Source organism: Patiria miniata, unplaced genomic scaffold (genome assembly GCF_015706575.1).
Source record: "Patiria miniata isolate m_02_andy unplaced genomic scaffold, ASM1570657v1 HiC_scaffold_24, whole genome shotgun sequence".
Taxonomy (NCBI): domain Eukaryota; kingdom Metazoa; phylum Echinodermata; class Asteroidea; order Valvatida; family Asterinidae; genus Patiria; species Patiria miniata.
Window position 1 is genome coordinate 19,223,533 of NW_024037063.1, and position 15,851 is coordinate 19,239,383.

Sequence of the window (15,851 nt, forward strand, 5' to 3'; positions counted from 1 at the left end):
ATTAAAAACACTGCTGAAACCTCACAGTGTAAATGTTTCCATTTTCAGAGCTTTTCTCTAATTTAATGATCTGGAAACGCATGTATTATATAATACGTCCAATAAGGCCAGGCGGGATAGTCTGATGTCAAGCACTATCAAGCTTGAATTTACGCAATGTCAAGTGTGGACGCTGGGGTACATGTTTCCCAGAAGCACGCGTTGTGCATACAAAATACACGTACCTAGCTACGTTTTTTTTCTGCACCGCACATACTTTATCGGTCACTCGGGAGACGATCGTCTTCAAACGGTCGAGTCCCGAATCATGCTGGTCGAATCCCGCTGGTCGAATCCGAGTCCAAATTTGAGACCGCAGGGTCGAGTCCGAGTCATTTGTCATCGTTCTTAATATCCATATCCCCATCATTCAGTTTGTTACTATGAACCCTTAATGGCTGCGCTTTTAGCAATCAACAACATTCAATAATCATCACACATAACAAAGGAACGGTATTTTGCTATGGTGACAAGGTTGCATTCTTCTTACATAATTGTTCCATAAAATTAATAACCTTAGTAATAGAGGGGCAAAAGAGGGGCAAAATAAAGAGAGAGAGAGCGAATTAAAACAGGCCTGGAATTGCAAATTTTTTTCACATTAGTTTGCCTTGATTTGAATACTTCAAAAGATTTGTGGATGAAAGAAATACAACCTGGTAACAAATAAGGCTCTATTGATAAAGCAACTACAGGTAAAGAACTAATTATCGATACAAGTAATTCCTCAAAATGTTACAAACTTTAAAGAAGTAAAATGATGTTCGATTAAAGTTGTACCATAACGTACTATACAAAATACGAAAAACAACAACGAGAGACTACGAAACAAAGCAAAAGTGTTATAAGTTCCTTAATTTCCGTATATTTATATATATTTATTTCAACAGCTCGTTTTGTCTATTTGGAATAATGTAATCCTAAAATTAATATACTGTAACGCACGCCTATGCCTGGACCTTTTTCGTTCCATCGTGGGGAAACGCAAACAAAAATATTGTGCAATATGAAACCATGTAGGCCTAAGTAGAAGCTTCAGCATCAGCATCTTTTCTCGATGCTCTTTCACTGAACTCAAACAGTCTGTTTTCTGTCTGCCCCTGGCTACACAACTAACAACAGAGTCAACAACTTTTATACAATGTATTACATTTAACCTGTCTTGGCGTCTGGCAAAACCCTTCCCACGGAACTAAACCAAAGAACCCCGAGTAGTCTGTTTATAGAGCCTATTCCCGGGGCTTATTTCCGGAGGTGCACCTCACTAAATTGCACAATCATACAGCTTCTAGAGCGTTCGTTACAGTACATATAGACTAATTTAGCAAAAATTGCGTCTGAGATTAATAAAATATCATAAAAGAAAAACATGGATATGAACTATTGTAAGCGCTTAAGGTAAGACAAATTTAAAAATCGTAATAAACATTTTCGAAAAAGATCAGCCTGGTAATGTCAGTTCATACTTCCAGCTAACAGTTTTTGTGTGTGTCCAGCTCACACGGTTTGTGCCTTAAAAAGCGACTTTTTTTGCACCCGCGGGCTGACTGGCTTTGTACAATGACAGTTCTAACAAAACAATATTCATATACCAGGGAAACATCCATGTACCATCAAAAACAAACAAACAAACAAACAAACAAACAGGTACCACAAAAACAGACACATCCAGGTACCACAGTAACATCCAGGTACCACAAACACATCCAGGTAGCACAGTAACATCCAGGTACCACAAACACATCCAGGTAGCACAGTAACATCCAGGTACCACAAACACATCCAGGTACCACAAACACATCCAGGTACCACAAACACATCAAGGTACCACAAACACATCCAGGTACCACAAACACATCAAGGTACCACAGTCACGTGTACATACAATCAGATTGAAAGGAACGATTGCTTCGCATCATGCATTGACTATAAGCAACTTTCAAGTACCTTGTCAAATTTGAAAGGACTTTAATTAAGTAGAATTTAAAAGTGACTAGGCCTACATCAACAGCTAGCACGGGATGTTAAAACATGATATTTATAATGCAAAAAAAAAACATCATTATGTAGTATCATTATGATAACAACGTTTTAGAAAAAAACAATATCAGCTTATTTCAGTTCATGTACTTTCGCTAAGCACGGGAACTTGTTAAGCTTAGAAAAATACTTAGCCAAAACAGGTTACCCGCAAAACTATATCATACAAAGTAAGTAGCCTGTGATTGGTTCTCTGTTGATTTTTACTCAGCTACATAAATTTACCCAGCAATATTGTCGGCTATAGCTCTATATATGAAATTGGGCCCAGCAGGACGCATAACACGGTGCTTAGTACTTCTGCTCTTCGGGTGCTGGGTACTGGACCGGGGCGCCTGGGTACTGCCCCTGGGCTGGTGCGCCTGGGTACTGCCCCTGGGCCGGTGCGCCTGGGAACTGCCCCTGGGCCGGTGGGCCTGGGTACTGCCCCTGGGCCGGTGGGCCTGGGTACTGCCCCTGGTCTGGGGCGCCTGGGTACTGGCCCTGAGGTGGCTGAGCTGGGTACTGTATTTGGACTTGTGCTCCCGGGTGCTGCATTCCTGGGTTGGCCACCCCACCACCACTGTAAGTCTGTGTATCATTGGAGACATAATTAATAGATCAGTGTTTTTCCTAGTGTGGTAGTCGAGTCCATCACAGGTCCGGTCACACGTTAATCACTCGTCCGATCATAAGTCCAGTCACAAGTAACAAGGGATTAACATAGGTTCGCCTTTATAGGAGTTGTAATTTGACTGTGGACGGGAGGACTGTGAAGGAGTTGGGAACGACCCTTTGAGATGGACTGGATTTTTGTTTTGATACCCATATCATACATGGAAGATCCCAATACTTCGGTCTTTGATGGATGCGTATCCGAGTTGACGCGAGCTCGCCCCTGGTACACTGCAAAAACTCTGCAGTGTTAAATCTACACCATTGGTATCGATATGAAGCCATCTGGTGTTAAATTTTACTGGTGTTGTCCTATATAGATACCAAATGGTGTTAAATTAATAAGGGGGAGCACAATTGATAGATGCATAACTGCATATCAACGTGACTTACCACAGTAGCAGCCTGCATTGCGGCAGCGCTGTGCAGGATGCGCGAGGAGAACGTACCAGCAATACCACAAAGAATCAGCTCCAGAACACCGAGTACAGCGGTGGCAATTGCTGCTCCTATAGCACCAGCGTCCTGAAACACACACGACCAAAAATTATTGCTCCTAGTTGAGAGCACGCTAGACTGCCCTCCATTGTCCTTCGGACGTCGAATGACTCGTTCCCTCGCCCTGGAAACAGGACGCTGGGATACGTCGATACATTCACGCTCTGATTGGATAGATTTTGCATGACCTGTGACATGCAAGTCGTCATGGCCATGACCCAGCAAGGTTCCAATCGGCCGTTAAGACTGATTCATTACTCTTTTATTCCCATGCATAAATGCTCTTTTTTTTTCGTTGAAAAGCGTAATAGAGTAGGAAAATTTGTCAAACGGGTCTGTTTTGTAAATTTCAATTCTTGTCAGTTACTCAGGCTCCGTTTCGAATTTACTTTGGGTCAAATGGCACATTATGCGACGCTCTAAATTGTGTCCACATGGTCCGAAATGAAATTAGAAAAAAGAAATTACATCAGGTATGGCATGTTTTTATGGAAAGTTTTCGGATAGCATTTTTTGCGTATTGGCTTACGTAGCTGCAGCCAGATGCTTAAGTTGGTATCTTAAAAAGTAAGTTAAAAAAGTCACAAAAATCACTTAGTTTACATCTTTTCAGAAGCACGACAAGGTACACTTCAGCACGCGATCCACTTCAGTGCGTATAACAATGCGCGCACACTGTATGTACATTGTACAATACGCGTATTATACGTACATGTGTGTGTGCATGTACAGAACATGTGCATACATGTGGTGCAAAAGTTGGATTGCTGCATCATTTAAAAATAACATGTACATGTAGGATTTTAACATGGTGGTCCGGATTCGACGCATGAGGGCGCACGTCATACTGTACAGACGTACGTATGCGCTATGCTTGGATTTACTGTAGGCACAGACCGAGCGCAACCAAGACTTGGGCCAAGTCTAAATATTTAGCAACTGTCTTGCGATTTCGAGCACTTTTGTTGGTTTAAACGAAACAAACGCTCACAATTACAAATGGTCTACTCGGTTTACGAGTTCAAATCCTTCCCAAAAAGTGTCCTAGAGATTTTAACTTACACTGTCGGTTACTATATTGGTAGAGGTGATGAGAGCAGCAGTGACGATGATTGCGACCGCACCAACTGCCCCCAAGCTGTTGAGTATTCGACATGCCATCGCCTAACAAAGGAAAAATATAAAAAAAAAAAAAATTTCGGTACTTTTTACTAATTATACCACGAGCAACAAATAATATAACTCAATTGCGTCAACAAAATTTTGCCTCTAAAGGGGGGGGGGGGGCTGTGCAATAGGGAGACAGTTATGTGTCTTTATATTAAGTGATATGTTTGCCTATTATCGAGATAATGATGCTTAGGTGTCTCCCCAATAGTACATTTAGTAATATAAAAGAAAGCTTATGAATTGGGCTTTCATAGGCTAGATTTAGAAAGTGCTACATGCAGAACTTCACTAAAACAATAGTCCCGACATTTGGGTTTCGGGTTTTCTCTACTCGCCCTGTATGTTAATTGTCCACAGGGGTTTTGTAAAACACGACTGTGTGTGTTACGCGAGGGAGTGCTTTTACTTACCGCTCCACGATTGTTGCTACTGCTCGCAATTATTCCGGTGATTCCGGCCGGAATCAACAACTGATGAGGGAAATGAATTTTGGGAATTAAAAAAAATGTGTATTTCAGTGCCCGTAATGACGAAAGATAGCCATGTCCGTCAAGTCAAATCAGCCAAGAAAGGGTGTTCATTGCGCTCGTTTGGTCAGTGTGGTGTGTGGGCTAATGGTTAAGGTTGGTGACTCGTGATCAGAGCAGAGGTTTAAATCCAGCTGCTTGTAACAATGTGGTGTCATTGGGCAAGCTTCTTCACCCCCAACTTATCTCTCTCCATATTCGGTTCGTTAGTGTGACGTCATCTCAGTTCAACCATGCTTACATCATACGGTGCAGCATAGCATGAATGGAACCGGAAGTGAACGCACCTTGAACTTTTATCCGATGGGCGCTAGTAATTAGTGGTGCGCACGCGTGTATGACGTTTTTATTCAATGAACTTTGCATACCCTCTTTGATGCTATTTATCATATTTAATATTCCAATTGCCACTTTTTCATGACCCAAGTCTAAATAATTCAAAACAAGTGTATTTTAAGTATTATTCTGCAGCATGTCTAATTGAATTCAGACCCCAAGGACAATATTGTTATGACATCTGATCTCCATTTCCCTTTTTGAAGGGCAGACGGGGGTGCAACAGAATACAAGAGGTACATTGGACAAGAATCACAATGTAACAGTGAGCAATGGGCTTGGTAAAAAGGTTAAAAATGCGGTGACCCAAGTCCATCTAGATAACACAGAGTGTAATAAGAACACAAGAGTGACTATTGGTAGACATTTTATATTTGTACATATTACCAACAGTCTTCTTTCCCAGTCGCAACATGTTGCGTCTGCCAATTGAAAAAGGAAAATGGAGTTTAGATGTCACCCCAAAAGTTTGTGTGTGATTTGAATTCATTACATGACTGTATAATACTAGGTGCAATACCTTTCTTTTGCAATATTGAGGCTTGGGTCACGAGAAAAAGGTGTTTTGACGAATAAATATGAAAAATAGCAAACAAAAAAGGTATTTAAAGTTCATTGACCTATCAAAGGGTACAAAAGGTCAGATATAATGTCCCCATATCTGAAAATTCTTTTCAAGTCACAGAGAGCCAACGTTTAGATTTGGATCATGAAATAGTTGGCTTTTGAATAATAAATATTAATTAATATATAAAAATAGAGGATACAAAGTTTATTGACTTTAAGGTCACCAGAGGTCAAATATGAAATGCCCTACCTAATGTAAACAAAAATCAGCACGTACCTAATGTAAACAAAAATCAGCACGAAAATCTACTTAGTTTTAAAAAAGTTGGGGTTATATAAAGAGTAAATCATAAAAACGATAAATATGTATACATCTGATCTATATTTTCATGGCCTTAAGACGTATGACGTAGACTTGGGTCATAGGAAAAATGGTGTTTTCAAGACCAATTGTTGTAAATAGTGCATGTAAAGGTCATTGACCTCTCAAAGGTCACCAGAGGTCAAATATGAAATGTTTTCACATCTGAAATTTTTTTCATGGCAATAAGAACCAACGTGCGAAGTTTCATGCTTCAGTCACAAAGTGCACAATCGTATCACTTTATAACAGCCACACTATACAGGGTTGATAAAAAAAACGGAACCAAAATATTACTGCTAATTGCAACAGAAGTAGGGCACATGTGAATCAAAGGGAGATATCCTCTGTTAGGGTTGAATCTCCTCTTTAAAATGATACCCTGAATACGTAAATACATTCACGGATGACTGAGCAGTGACCAATTTTATGAAAGGGTTTATTTAGAGACCTGCGCCACTTTTCAATTGTGGCATTCATTGGCCTTATTCATTGCATAACCTTCTTTAAATTAGCAAGTGGGTGAGGACAAGATTGCAGTTTCTTAAAACACATTCAGGCGAACATGAGAATGCAGCTTACAAGAGAACAGTTTTGGTTGTGTCGAAGTGGTTGGAGACGGGAGCCTTCAGCAAGTGGCAGTTGCTTTTGCTGAAAACTTTCAAGATCGTCCTCCGCAGCTAAGACAACGATTTGGCGCAATGTTCGCAAGTACCAGAGTGAGGGAACCAGTTTAAACTTAAGCAAGGGAAGATCTGGGCGACGAAGAACTGGGCGCTCACCCGAAAACATCAATGCGGTCCAGCAGGCCCCGCAACAGGGAGAACGCATCAGCCATAGACGAAATGGTCTAGGACTGCCCCCAGCCACATTCAACAGAATTGTGAGGCTGGATGTCCGGTGGTACCCTTACAGAATTGTGAGACGACATCAACTGCTTCCTGGTGATCTTCCGAGACGTCTTAGGTTTTGCCAGTGGATACTTGACCGTCCAAACAGATTTTTGGAAAATCTCATCATCGGAGATGAGGCTGCCTTTTGCATGAACGGAGCCGTGAACACGCAGAACGTCCGCCAGCATGCAGCATTGCATCACCCACCGGCGGATTTCACTTCTGACAAAAGTTTCAATCGTCAGAAATTATCAGTGTGGATTGGACATGTGAGGGACATGTTAAATTATGTAAATAACACTGTGCGAATAAATATCAAGTTTACATGGTGAGATCTCTTTTTCCACCACCCGCCTTGATTGGCAACCATAGCCTTTCACTCTGTGACAAATGACACCACAAAAACCACAATTGAAAAGTGGCGCAAGTCTCTAAATAAACCCTCTCATAAAATTGGTCACTGCTCAGTCATCCGTGAATGTATTTACGTAATCAGGGTATCATTTTAAAAAGGAAATTCAACCTTAACAGAGAATATTTCCCTTTGATTCACATGTGCCCTACTTTTGTTGGAATTAGCAATAATATTTCGGTTTCGTTTTTTTTTTTATCCACCCTGTATACTGGAGATAAACCCGATAGGCCCTTGATGGGCCATATTGACCTGCTCGGTGGGCGATGTTGGCTCGTGACAGACTTTACTACTAAACGTTCAGTCAGTCGGTCAGTTGATTCAAGAACCGAATTTGAAATACTTACAACGATACCACCCCACACTGGTGCGGCATATACAGATATATAACCTTCAAAGAGCCAGCCAATGCCCCATAGAATAGGCAGCAGCACCCCATCAATAATGTGAATGATACCGATTGCTATCATCGGAGTCTTGTAGCTGGCCATCTTGAACTTTTTCGGTCAGCACTCAAAATACTTCGAAGCTCTGATGATTTTTTAATATACAGCGTGTCCTGAAAAAAAAAAAACACCCAAGAGAAATCGGAGTTTTAGGGCGAATTGCTCAATAATTTATTCGGATATGCACGCTACACCGGCTAATGTCCGCATCCTTTGTACCTGACTCAATGCTTCACTGACTCTCTCACCTATTGTCACCTATTGATTAGACTTGTTTAAGCTTCATCCTGGTCCAAAACAAAAACACTTGAACAAGGATTCCCGGTTGTGTTTACACAAAAATGTGAAAAATATTATGCATGAAAAGTCCTCCAGTGAAAAGCCCTTCTGACGGAGCCGATTGAATAGAATTGTGTGCGCTTTGAGACCAGCTTTACTGAACTGAACTGAGCTGAACTGAACTTTATTTCATCTCTGAGTTAGCACAAGTATACAAAGTAATAAGCAGATAATGTATACAATGTTAAGTGGAATTCGGCAACAAGAATATTTTTGGAAGCTTTTACTGCGGTAGAACTCACGTGCATTCTGCACGCTTCTTAAAGACGAGGCGCACGCGCAGTTTGGTATCCGTATTGGCCGAAGGAACCCGCAGTGCGTGCGTACTACCAGAGGGCGACTCACGCGAGTCTTGCACCACCGCAGAACATGGCTGCCGCCGGTGTAGCGTGAATATTCGACTCCAGGAACTGTGGACTCGTTTGTAGTATTGCGCAAGCGTAAACATGGTAATAGCCTATAAATAGGCCTATTTATATGACAGTGACCTGTCATGTGCGAGGGATTAACCAATAATTGGAAAAAGGAGTCCGATTTTCATAGGAGTCGGACTTTTATATGACACCGGATTTGTTTGTAGAAATGCGGAATCCACAAATAAGCTAAGCTTGTGGGGTAGGGATCTCGAGAAAAAAACATTAACTGGGACTTTCCACAGGATTTTAAACACAAACATCATGGATGTAACAAAACATTGAGAATGTAAGGCAAACAATGTTCAGTTTGTACGTGTATATGAGACGCTTGAGTTTAACACAACGGGAAATACTTATAAATCATATGTTGGGTAGAGAAATAACAATACTGAAATGATGGTGAAAAACGAAAATAAATGATAATAAAATGGGCTGACCTTGTCTTGTTTCAGAGATATTTGGTACACCTTTTCCATTTCCACCTATTTTATAGTGTCTTTATTTTGTTCCTCTAAACATATAAACAGTTAAAGTGGGCAGCAACACAAAGCTGATGGCCAAGTGTATAGAATACGTTTGCGTTGTCTACCAATTCCAAAGTCCAGGAAAAGACACACCCGCGGGCTTAGAGTTAAGGATCAAGTGCTTTCCATGCATTCTGTTCGTGTTCAGTAATAACGCCACGCACAATACAGAGAATAATGTTCAAAGCCTGACCTTTTTTTAAGTTCAAGCTCAGTGAATATTACACTTCTCGAGAAAACAGTGTGCATCCGTATACAACCTTTTGATACATGAAACATGATTTTGTCTACTGTTTCATTTCCGAAAAAAATCAATCAAATGACTTCAATTGACTGCAAGTGACTGATCGTTGCAAATCACTGGGCCTACTTTTCTTGAAATGACAGCAAGCTTGAGGGAACAATTTCACAGGGCGCTTAGGCTAGTAGCAGTAGGGCCTACGATTTTTAATCCTGTTATTAGCTTTTTTGATAATAAATGGGTTGGTAACTTTTTTTCAAAATAAAAGCAGTGTGCACCTTTAAAGGCTGAAAATGGCCTGCGTGGCTACTGCAGTAGTTGATTATTCACGTAAGCCTCAAAACATCCTACTTTAAAGTGTTTCACTTTGTCATTTGGTCTTGTACAAACGACGGTCCTACATCCCTGCATGGTCCTGCGCGTACTAGGTTGGTCGCATGACACCCTAAACCTCCGTTGTTTTTAGCTCCATGGTCACGCCCACTATACCAACGGCTGCGCTTGTGTTTGAGTTTGTATTCCGATTGTTTATAGTGAACAAGCCTCAAATTATCTGAAGGCCAAACCGGACATATGTATCGAAAAATCAACTCTGAATGAAATATGTATTTACCAGTGGTACTGTCGGGAGTTGTTAGTGGAGGAAAGCCAGTGGTAGACCTCAACTTCCAAATGCTGGTTGAACCGCTATCTAATCGAATGCAGCGCCCAACCAGCAATTTAAGCACGGTTGATCAACCCAATATTAAACGCACAGGCTTCCGCATCCTGGATTCTACGTACATTAGTACATTAACATATATCTGTATACACAGAACATACAGAGCGCAGCTTTCGATAACATTTTGGTTAATTATTAAAATAGGTCAGGTTTATAAATCATCATTGTGCGCACGTATAAGTGATTGAGTCATTCTAATTTAGGGTCCACTTTCTTTTCTGTCTATGTCACATCATGGACATCTGTATGGTTTTAGGATTCTGATACACTCCTTAATGCGGTTGTCCTCCAAGAGTGATTCTTAAGGATACCTGAATGGCAAATTGCTGACATGTTAAGTTATTAATCAGGGACAGATGGATGTCACACTTTGCACCCTAAATTTATAGAAAGACTTCATTCATACGTTATTCGAAACATGGGTTTGAAGTTCAGGGGGTACTGTTCACTATGAAAACGTCGATATGTATTTGAGTGTGTTTGTGGCCGTGCTTTTAAATTGGCAGTGTTTCATAATAGTCAAGTGGCTTATTGGCGGAATCGTTACCGACTAGTCCACAGCGCCAAATTTCCAGACTCGTATTCGAGTCACCAAACTCCGAGTCCGAGTCACCTCTTCCGAGTCCGGAGTAGAAGTAAATTAAAAACACTGCTGAAACATTACAGTGGAAATGTTTCCATTTTCAGAGGTTTTCTCTAATTTAATGATCTGGAAACGCATGTATTATATAATACGTCCAATAAGGCCAGGCGGGATAGTCTGATGTCAAGCACTATCAAGCTTGAATTTACGCAATGTCAAGTGTGGACGCTGGGGTACCTGTTTCCCAGAAGCACGCGCTGTGCATGCAAAATACACCTACCTAGCTACGTTTTTTTTCTGCACCGCACATACTTTATCGGTCACTCAGGAGACGATCGTCTTCAAACGGTCGAGTCCCGAATCATGCTGGTCGAATCCCGCTGGTCGAATCCGAGTCTAAATTTGAGACCGCAGGGTCGAGTCCGAGTCATTTGTCATCGTTCTTAATATCCATATCCCCATCATTCAGTTTGTTACTATCAACAACATTCAATAATCATCACACACGACAAAGGAACGGTATTTTTCTATGGTGACAAGGTTGTATTCTTCCTACATAATTGTTCCATAACATTAATAACCTTAGTAATAGAGGGGCAAAAGAGGGGCAAAATAAAGAGAGAGAGAGCGAATTAAAACAGGCCTGGAATTGCAATTTTTTTCACATTAGTTTGCCTTGATTTGAATACTTCAAAAGATTTGTGGATGAAAGAAATACAACCTGCTAACAAATAAGGCTCTAATGATAAAGCAACTACAGGTAAAGAACTAATTATCGATTCAAGTGATTCCTCAAAATGTTACAAGCTTTAAAGAAGTAAAATGATGTTCGATTAAAGTTGTACCATAACGTACTGTACAAAATAAGAAAAACAAAATCGAGAGACTACGAAACAAAGCAAAAGTGTTATAAGTTCCTTAATTTCCGTATATTTATATATATATTTCAACAGCTCGTTTTGTCTATTTGAAATAATGTAATCCTAAAATTAATATACTGTAACGCACGCCTATGCCTGGACCTTCTTCGTTCCATCGTGGGGAAACGCAAACAAAAATGTTGTTCCATGTGAAACCATGTAGGCCTATAAGTAGAAGCTTCAGCATCAGCATCTTTTCTCGATGCTATTTCACTGAATTCAAACAGTCTGTCTTCTGTCTGCCTCTGGCTACACAACTAACAACAGAGTCAACAACTTTTATACAATGTATTACATTTAACCCGTCTTGGCGTCTGGCAAAACCCTTCCCGCGGAACTAAACCAAAGACCCCAAGCAGTCTATTTATAGAGCCTATTCCCGGGGCTCATTTACGGAGCTGCACCTCACTAAATTGCACAATCTTACAGCTTCTAGAGCGTTCGTTACAGTACATATAGACTAATTTAGCAAAAATGGCGTCTGAGATTAATAAAATATCATAAAAGAAAAACATGGACATGAACTATTGTAAGCGCTAAAGGTAAAACAAATTCAAAAATCGTAATAAACATTTTCGAAAAATATCAGCCTGGTAATTTCAGTTCATACTTCCAGCTAACAGGTTTTTTGTGTGTCCAGCTCACACGGTTTGTGCCTTAAAAAGAGACTTTTTTTGCACCCGCGGGCTGACTGGCTTTGTACAATGACAGTTCTAACAAAACAATAATCATATACCACGGAAACAACCAGGTACCACAAAAACATCCAGGTGCCACAGAAATAACCAGGTACCACAGACACACTCAGGTACCACAGTAATATCCAGGTACCACAAATACATCCAGGTACCACAAACACATCCAGGTACCACAGTCACGTGTACATACAATCAGATTGAAAGGAACGATTGCTTCGCATCATGCATTGACTATCAGCAACTTTCAAGTACCATGTCAAATTTGAAAGGACTTTAATTAAGTAGAATTTAAAAGTGACTCGGCCTACATCAACAGCTAGCACGGAATGTTAAAACATGATATTTATAATGCAAAAATAGAAACATCATTATGTAGTATCATTATGATAACAACGTTTTAGAAAAACAATATCAGCTTATTTCAGTCATATACTTTCGCTTACCACAGGAACCTGTTAAGCTTAGAAAAAAAAACACTTAGCCAAAACAGGTTACCCGCAAAACTATATCATACAAATTAAGTTGCCAGTGATTGGTTCTCTGTTGATTTTTACTCAGCTACATAAATTTACCCAGCAATATTGTCGGCTATAGCATAGGAAATTGTGCCCAGCAGGACGCATAACACGGTGCTTAGTACTTCTGCTCTTCGGTTGGTGGGTACTGGACCGGGGCGCTTGGGTACTGCCCCTGGGCCGGTGCGCCTGGGTACTGCCCCTGGACCGGTGGTCCTGGGTACTGGGCCTGTGGGCCTGGGTACTGCCCCTGGGCCGGTGGTCCTGGGTACTGCCCCTGGGCCGGTGGGCCTGGGTACTGGGCCTGTGGGCCTGGGTACTGCCCCTGGGCCGGTGGGCCTGGGTACTGCCCCTGGTCTGGGGCGCCTGGGTACTGGCCCTGAGGTGGCTGAGCTGGGTACTGTATTTGGACATGTGCTTCCGGGTACTGCATTCCTGGGTTGGCTACCCCACCACCACTGTAAGCCTGTGTATCATTGGAGACATAGTTAATAGATCAGTGTTTTTCCTAGTGTGGTAGTCGAGTCCATCACAGGTCCGGTCACACGTTAATCACTCGTCCGATCATAAGTCAAGTCACAAGTAACAAGGGATTAACATAGGTTCGCCTTGATAAGAGTTCATTTAAACAAGTTGTGATTTGACAATGGACAGGAGGACTGTGAAGGAGTTGTGATTGACCGTTTGGAATGGAGTGGATTTTTATTTTGATACCCATATCATACATGGAAGATCCCAATTCTTCGGTTTTTGATGGATGCGTATCCGAGTTGACGCGAGCTCGCCCCTGGTACACTGCAAAAACTGCAGTGTTAAATTTACACCATTGGTATCTATATGGGACTATCTGGTGTTAAATTTTACTGGTTTTGTCCTATATAGATACCGAATGGTGTTAAATTAATAAGGGGGAGCACAATTGATAATGCATAACTGCATATCAACGTGACTTACCACAGTAGCAGCTTCCATTGCGGCAGCGCTTTGCAGGATGCGCGAGGAGAACGTACCCGCAAGGAAACAAAGAATCAGCTCCAGAACACCGAGTACAGCGGTGGCAATTGCTGCTCCTATAGCTCCAGCGTCCTGAAACACACACGACCAAAAATTATTACCCCTAGTTGAGAGCACGCTAGACTGCCCTCCATTGTCCTTCGGACGTCGAATGACTCGTACCCTCGCCCTGGAAACAGGACGCTGGGATACGTCGATACATTCACGCTCTGATTGGATAGATTTTGCATGACCTGTGGCCTGCAAGTCGTCACGGCCATGACCCATTAAGGTTTCAATCGGCCGTTAAGACTGATTCATTACTCTTTTATTCCCATGCATAAATGCTTTTTTTTTTCGTTGTCAAACGGGTCTGTTTTGTAAATTTCAATTCTCGTCAGTTACTCAGGCTCCGTTTCGAATTTACGTTGGGTCAAATGGCATATTATGCGACGCTCAAAATTTTGTCCACATGTTCCGAAATGAAATTAGAAAAAAGAAAATACATCAGGTATGGCATGTTTTTATGTAAACAAAAAAAACATTTTTTGCGTATTGGCTAACGTAGCTTCAGCCAGATGCTTAAGTTGGTATCTTAAAAAGTAAGTTAAAAAAGTCACAAAAATCACATAGTTTACATCTTTTCAAAAGCACGACAAGGTACACTTCAGCACGCGATCCACTTCAGTGCGTATAACAATGCGCGCACACTGTATGTACATTGTACAATACGCGTATTATACGTACATAACTGTGTGTGTGCATGTACAGAACATGTGCATACATGTGGTGCAAAAGTTGGATTGCTGCATCATTTGAAAATAGCATGTATATGTACGATTTTAACATGATGGTCCGGATTCGACGCATGAGGGCGCACGTAATACTGTACAGACGTACGTATGCGCTATGCTTGGATTTACTGTAGGCACAGACCAAGCGCAGCCCAGACTTGGGCCAAGTCTAGTTATAAAGCAACTGTCTTGCGATTTCGAGCACTTTTGTTGGTTCAAACGAAACAAACGCACAAAATTACAAATGGTCTACTCGGTTTACGAGTTCGAATCCTCCCAAAAAAGTGTCCTAGATATTTTAACTTACACTGTCGGTTACTATATTGGTAGAGGTGATGAGAGCAGCAGTGACGATGATTGCAACCGCACCAACTGCCCCCAAGCTGTTGAGTATTCGACATGCCATCGCCTATCAAAAGTAATATATAAAAAACAATAATTTTGCATTGTAGAACTAGACGTTAATCCACGTATGTTAATCTTTGTTAATGATTAACAAATGTTAATGATTAACGTATGTTTATCAGAGCAGGTCTACACAATGGGGGAGAATTTGTTGATGGTGTAGCGCTTCTTATGAACACTTGTTATCGTTCATAATAAAATGAAATCCTGCTTGCTACATCTCTCTTAAAAAAACTGCAATAAACTAAGCGTAACCTTATTGGATCTGTCGTATTGATAGCTGGGCGAGTAACTCGATTACTCGAGTACTGGCGTGAGTAGTTTATGCTACTCGTTCTGCTCGTGGTTTTCTGATATACTCGAGTACTGGCGTGAGTAGAAGCAGGTACTGGCGAGTAGCAATTTAGGGTTTAGGGTTCACGGCTTAATACGACCCCTGCAATCAGGGAATCACTCCTTCCACATCTCTGCCTAGGATTCCATTTTGTCAAAAAAAAAAATCAACGAAATCGTTAGCTCTAGTGTTTTCACGAAGGGACGAATCAGGCCAAAACCATATTTTTTTTCAAAATTCTTTTCCGGCACCCAGTGGCCCAACTTCGTATCTTGGTGAAAAAGCTGACGAAATGCCCAAAACGTCGCTCAGTAAGGATAACTCAGTGTTTAAGAATGTGGTGCGGAACCCAAACCCCCCAAAATATATTTTATATTTAAAAAAAATAAGTAGCACCACAAATAATAATGACTGGAAAGCCAATT

General features: G+C 41.2%; 1 protein-coding gene across 1 annotated transcript; it reads right to left on the bottom strand.

Moving 5' to 3' along the window:
- Nucleotides 1–12,826: 12,826 nt before the first annotated feature.
- LOC119732352 (galectin-3-like) lies at nt 12,827–15,093 on the bottom strand. Its single transcript, XM_038205810.1, has 3 exons — nt 14,995–15,093; nt 13,855–13,986; nt 12,827–13,366 (listed from the first exon to the last, which is right to left on the bottom strand). Exons 1-3 carry the CDS (start codon nt 15,091–15,093, stop codon nt 13,019–13,021), a joined length of 579 nt encoding a protein of 192 aa, XP_038061738.1. The 3' UTR covers nt 12,827–13,018.
- Nucleotides 15,094–15,851: the final 758 nt, after the last annotated feature.

Coding starts and splice junctions, on each gene's coding strand:
- LOC119732352 (XM_038205810.1), bottom strand. CDS start 15,093: ATGGCATGTCGAATACTCAACAGCTTGGGGGCAGTTGGTGCGGTTGCA. Junction 13,987..14,994: donor CCAATATAGTAACCGACAGT/GTAAGTTAAAAT, acceptor TGTGTGTTTCAG/GACGCTGGAGCTATAGGAGC. Junction 13,367..13,854: donor CAATGGAAGCTGCTACTGTG/GTAAGTCACGTT, acceptor AATGATACACAG/GCTTACAGTGGTGGTGGGGT.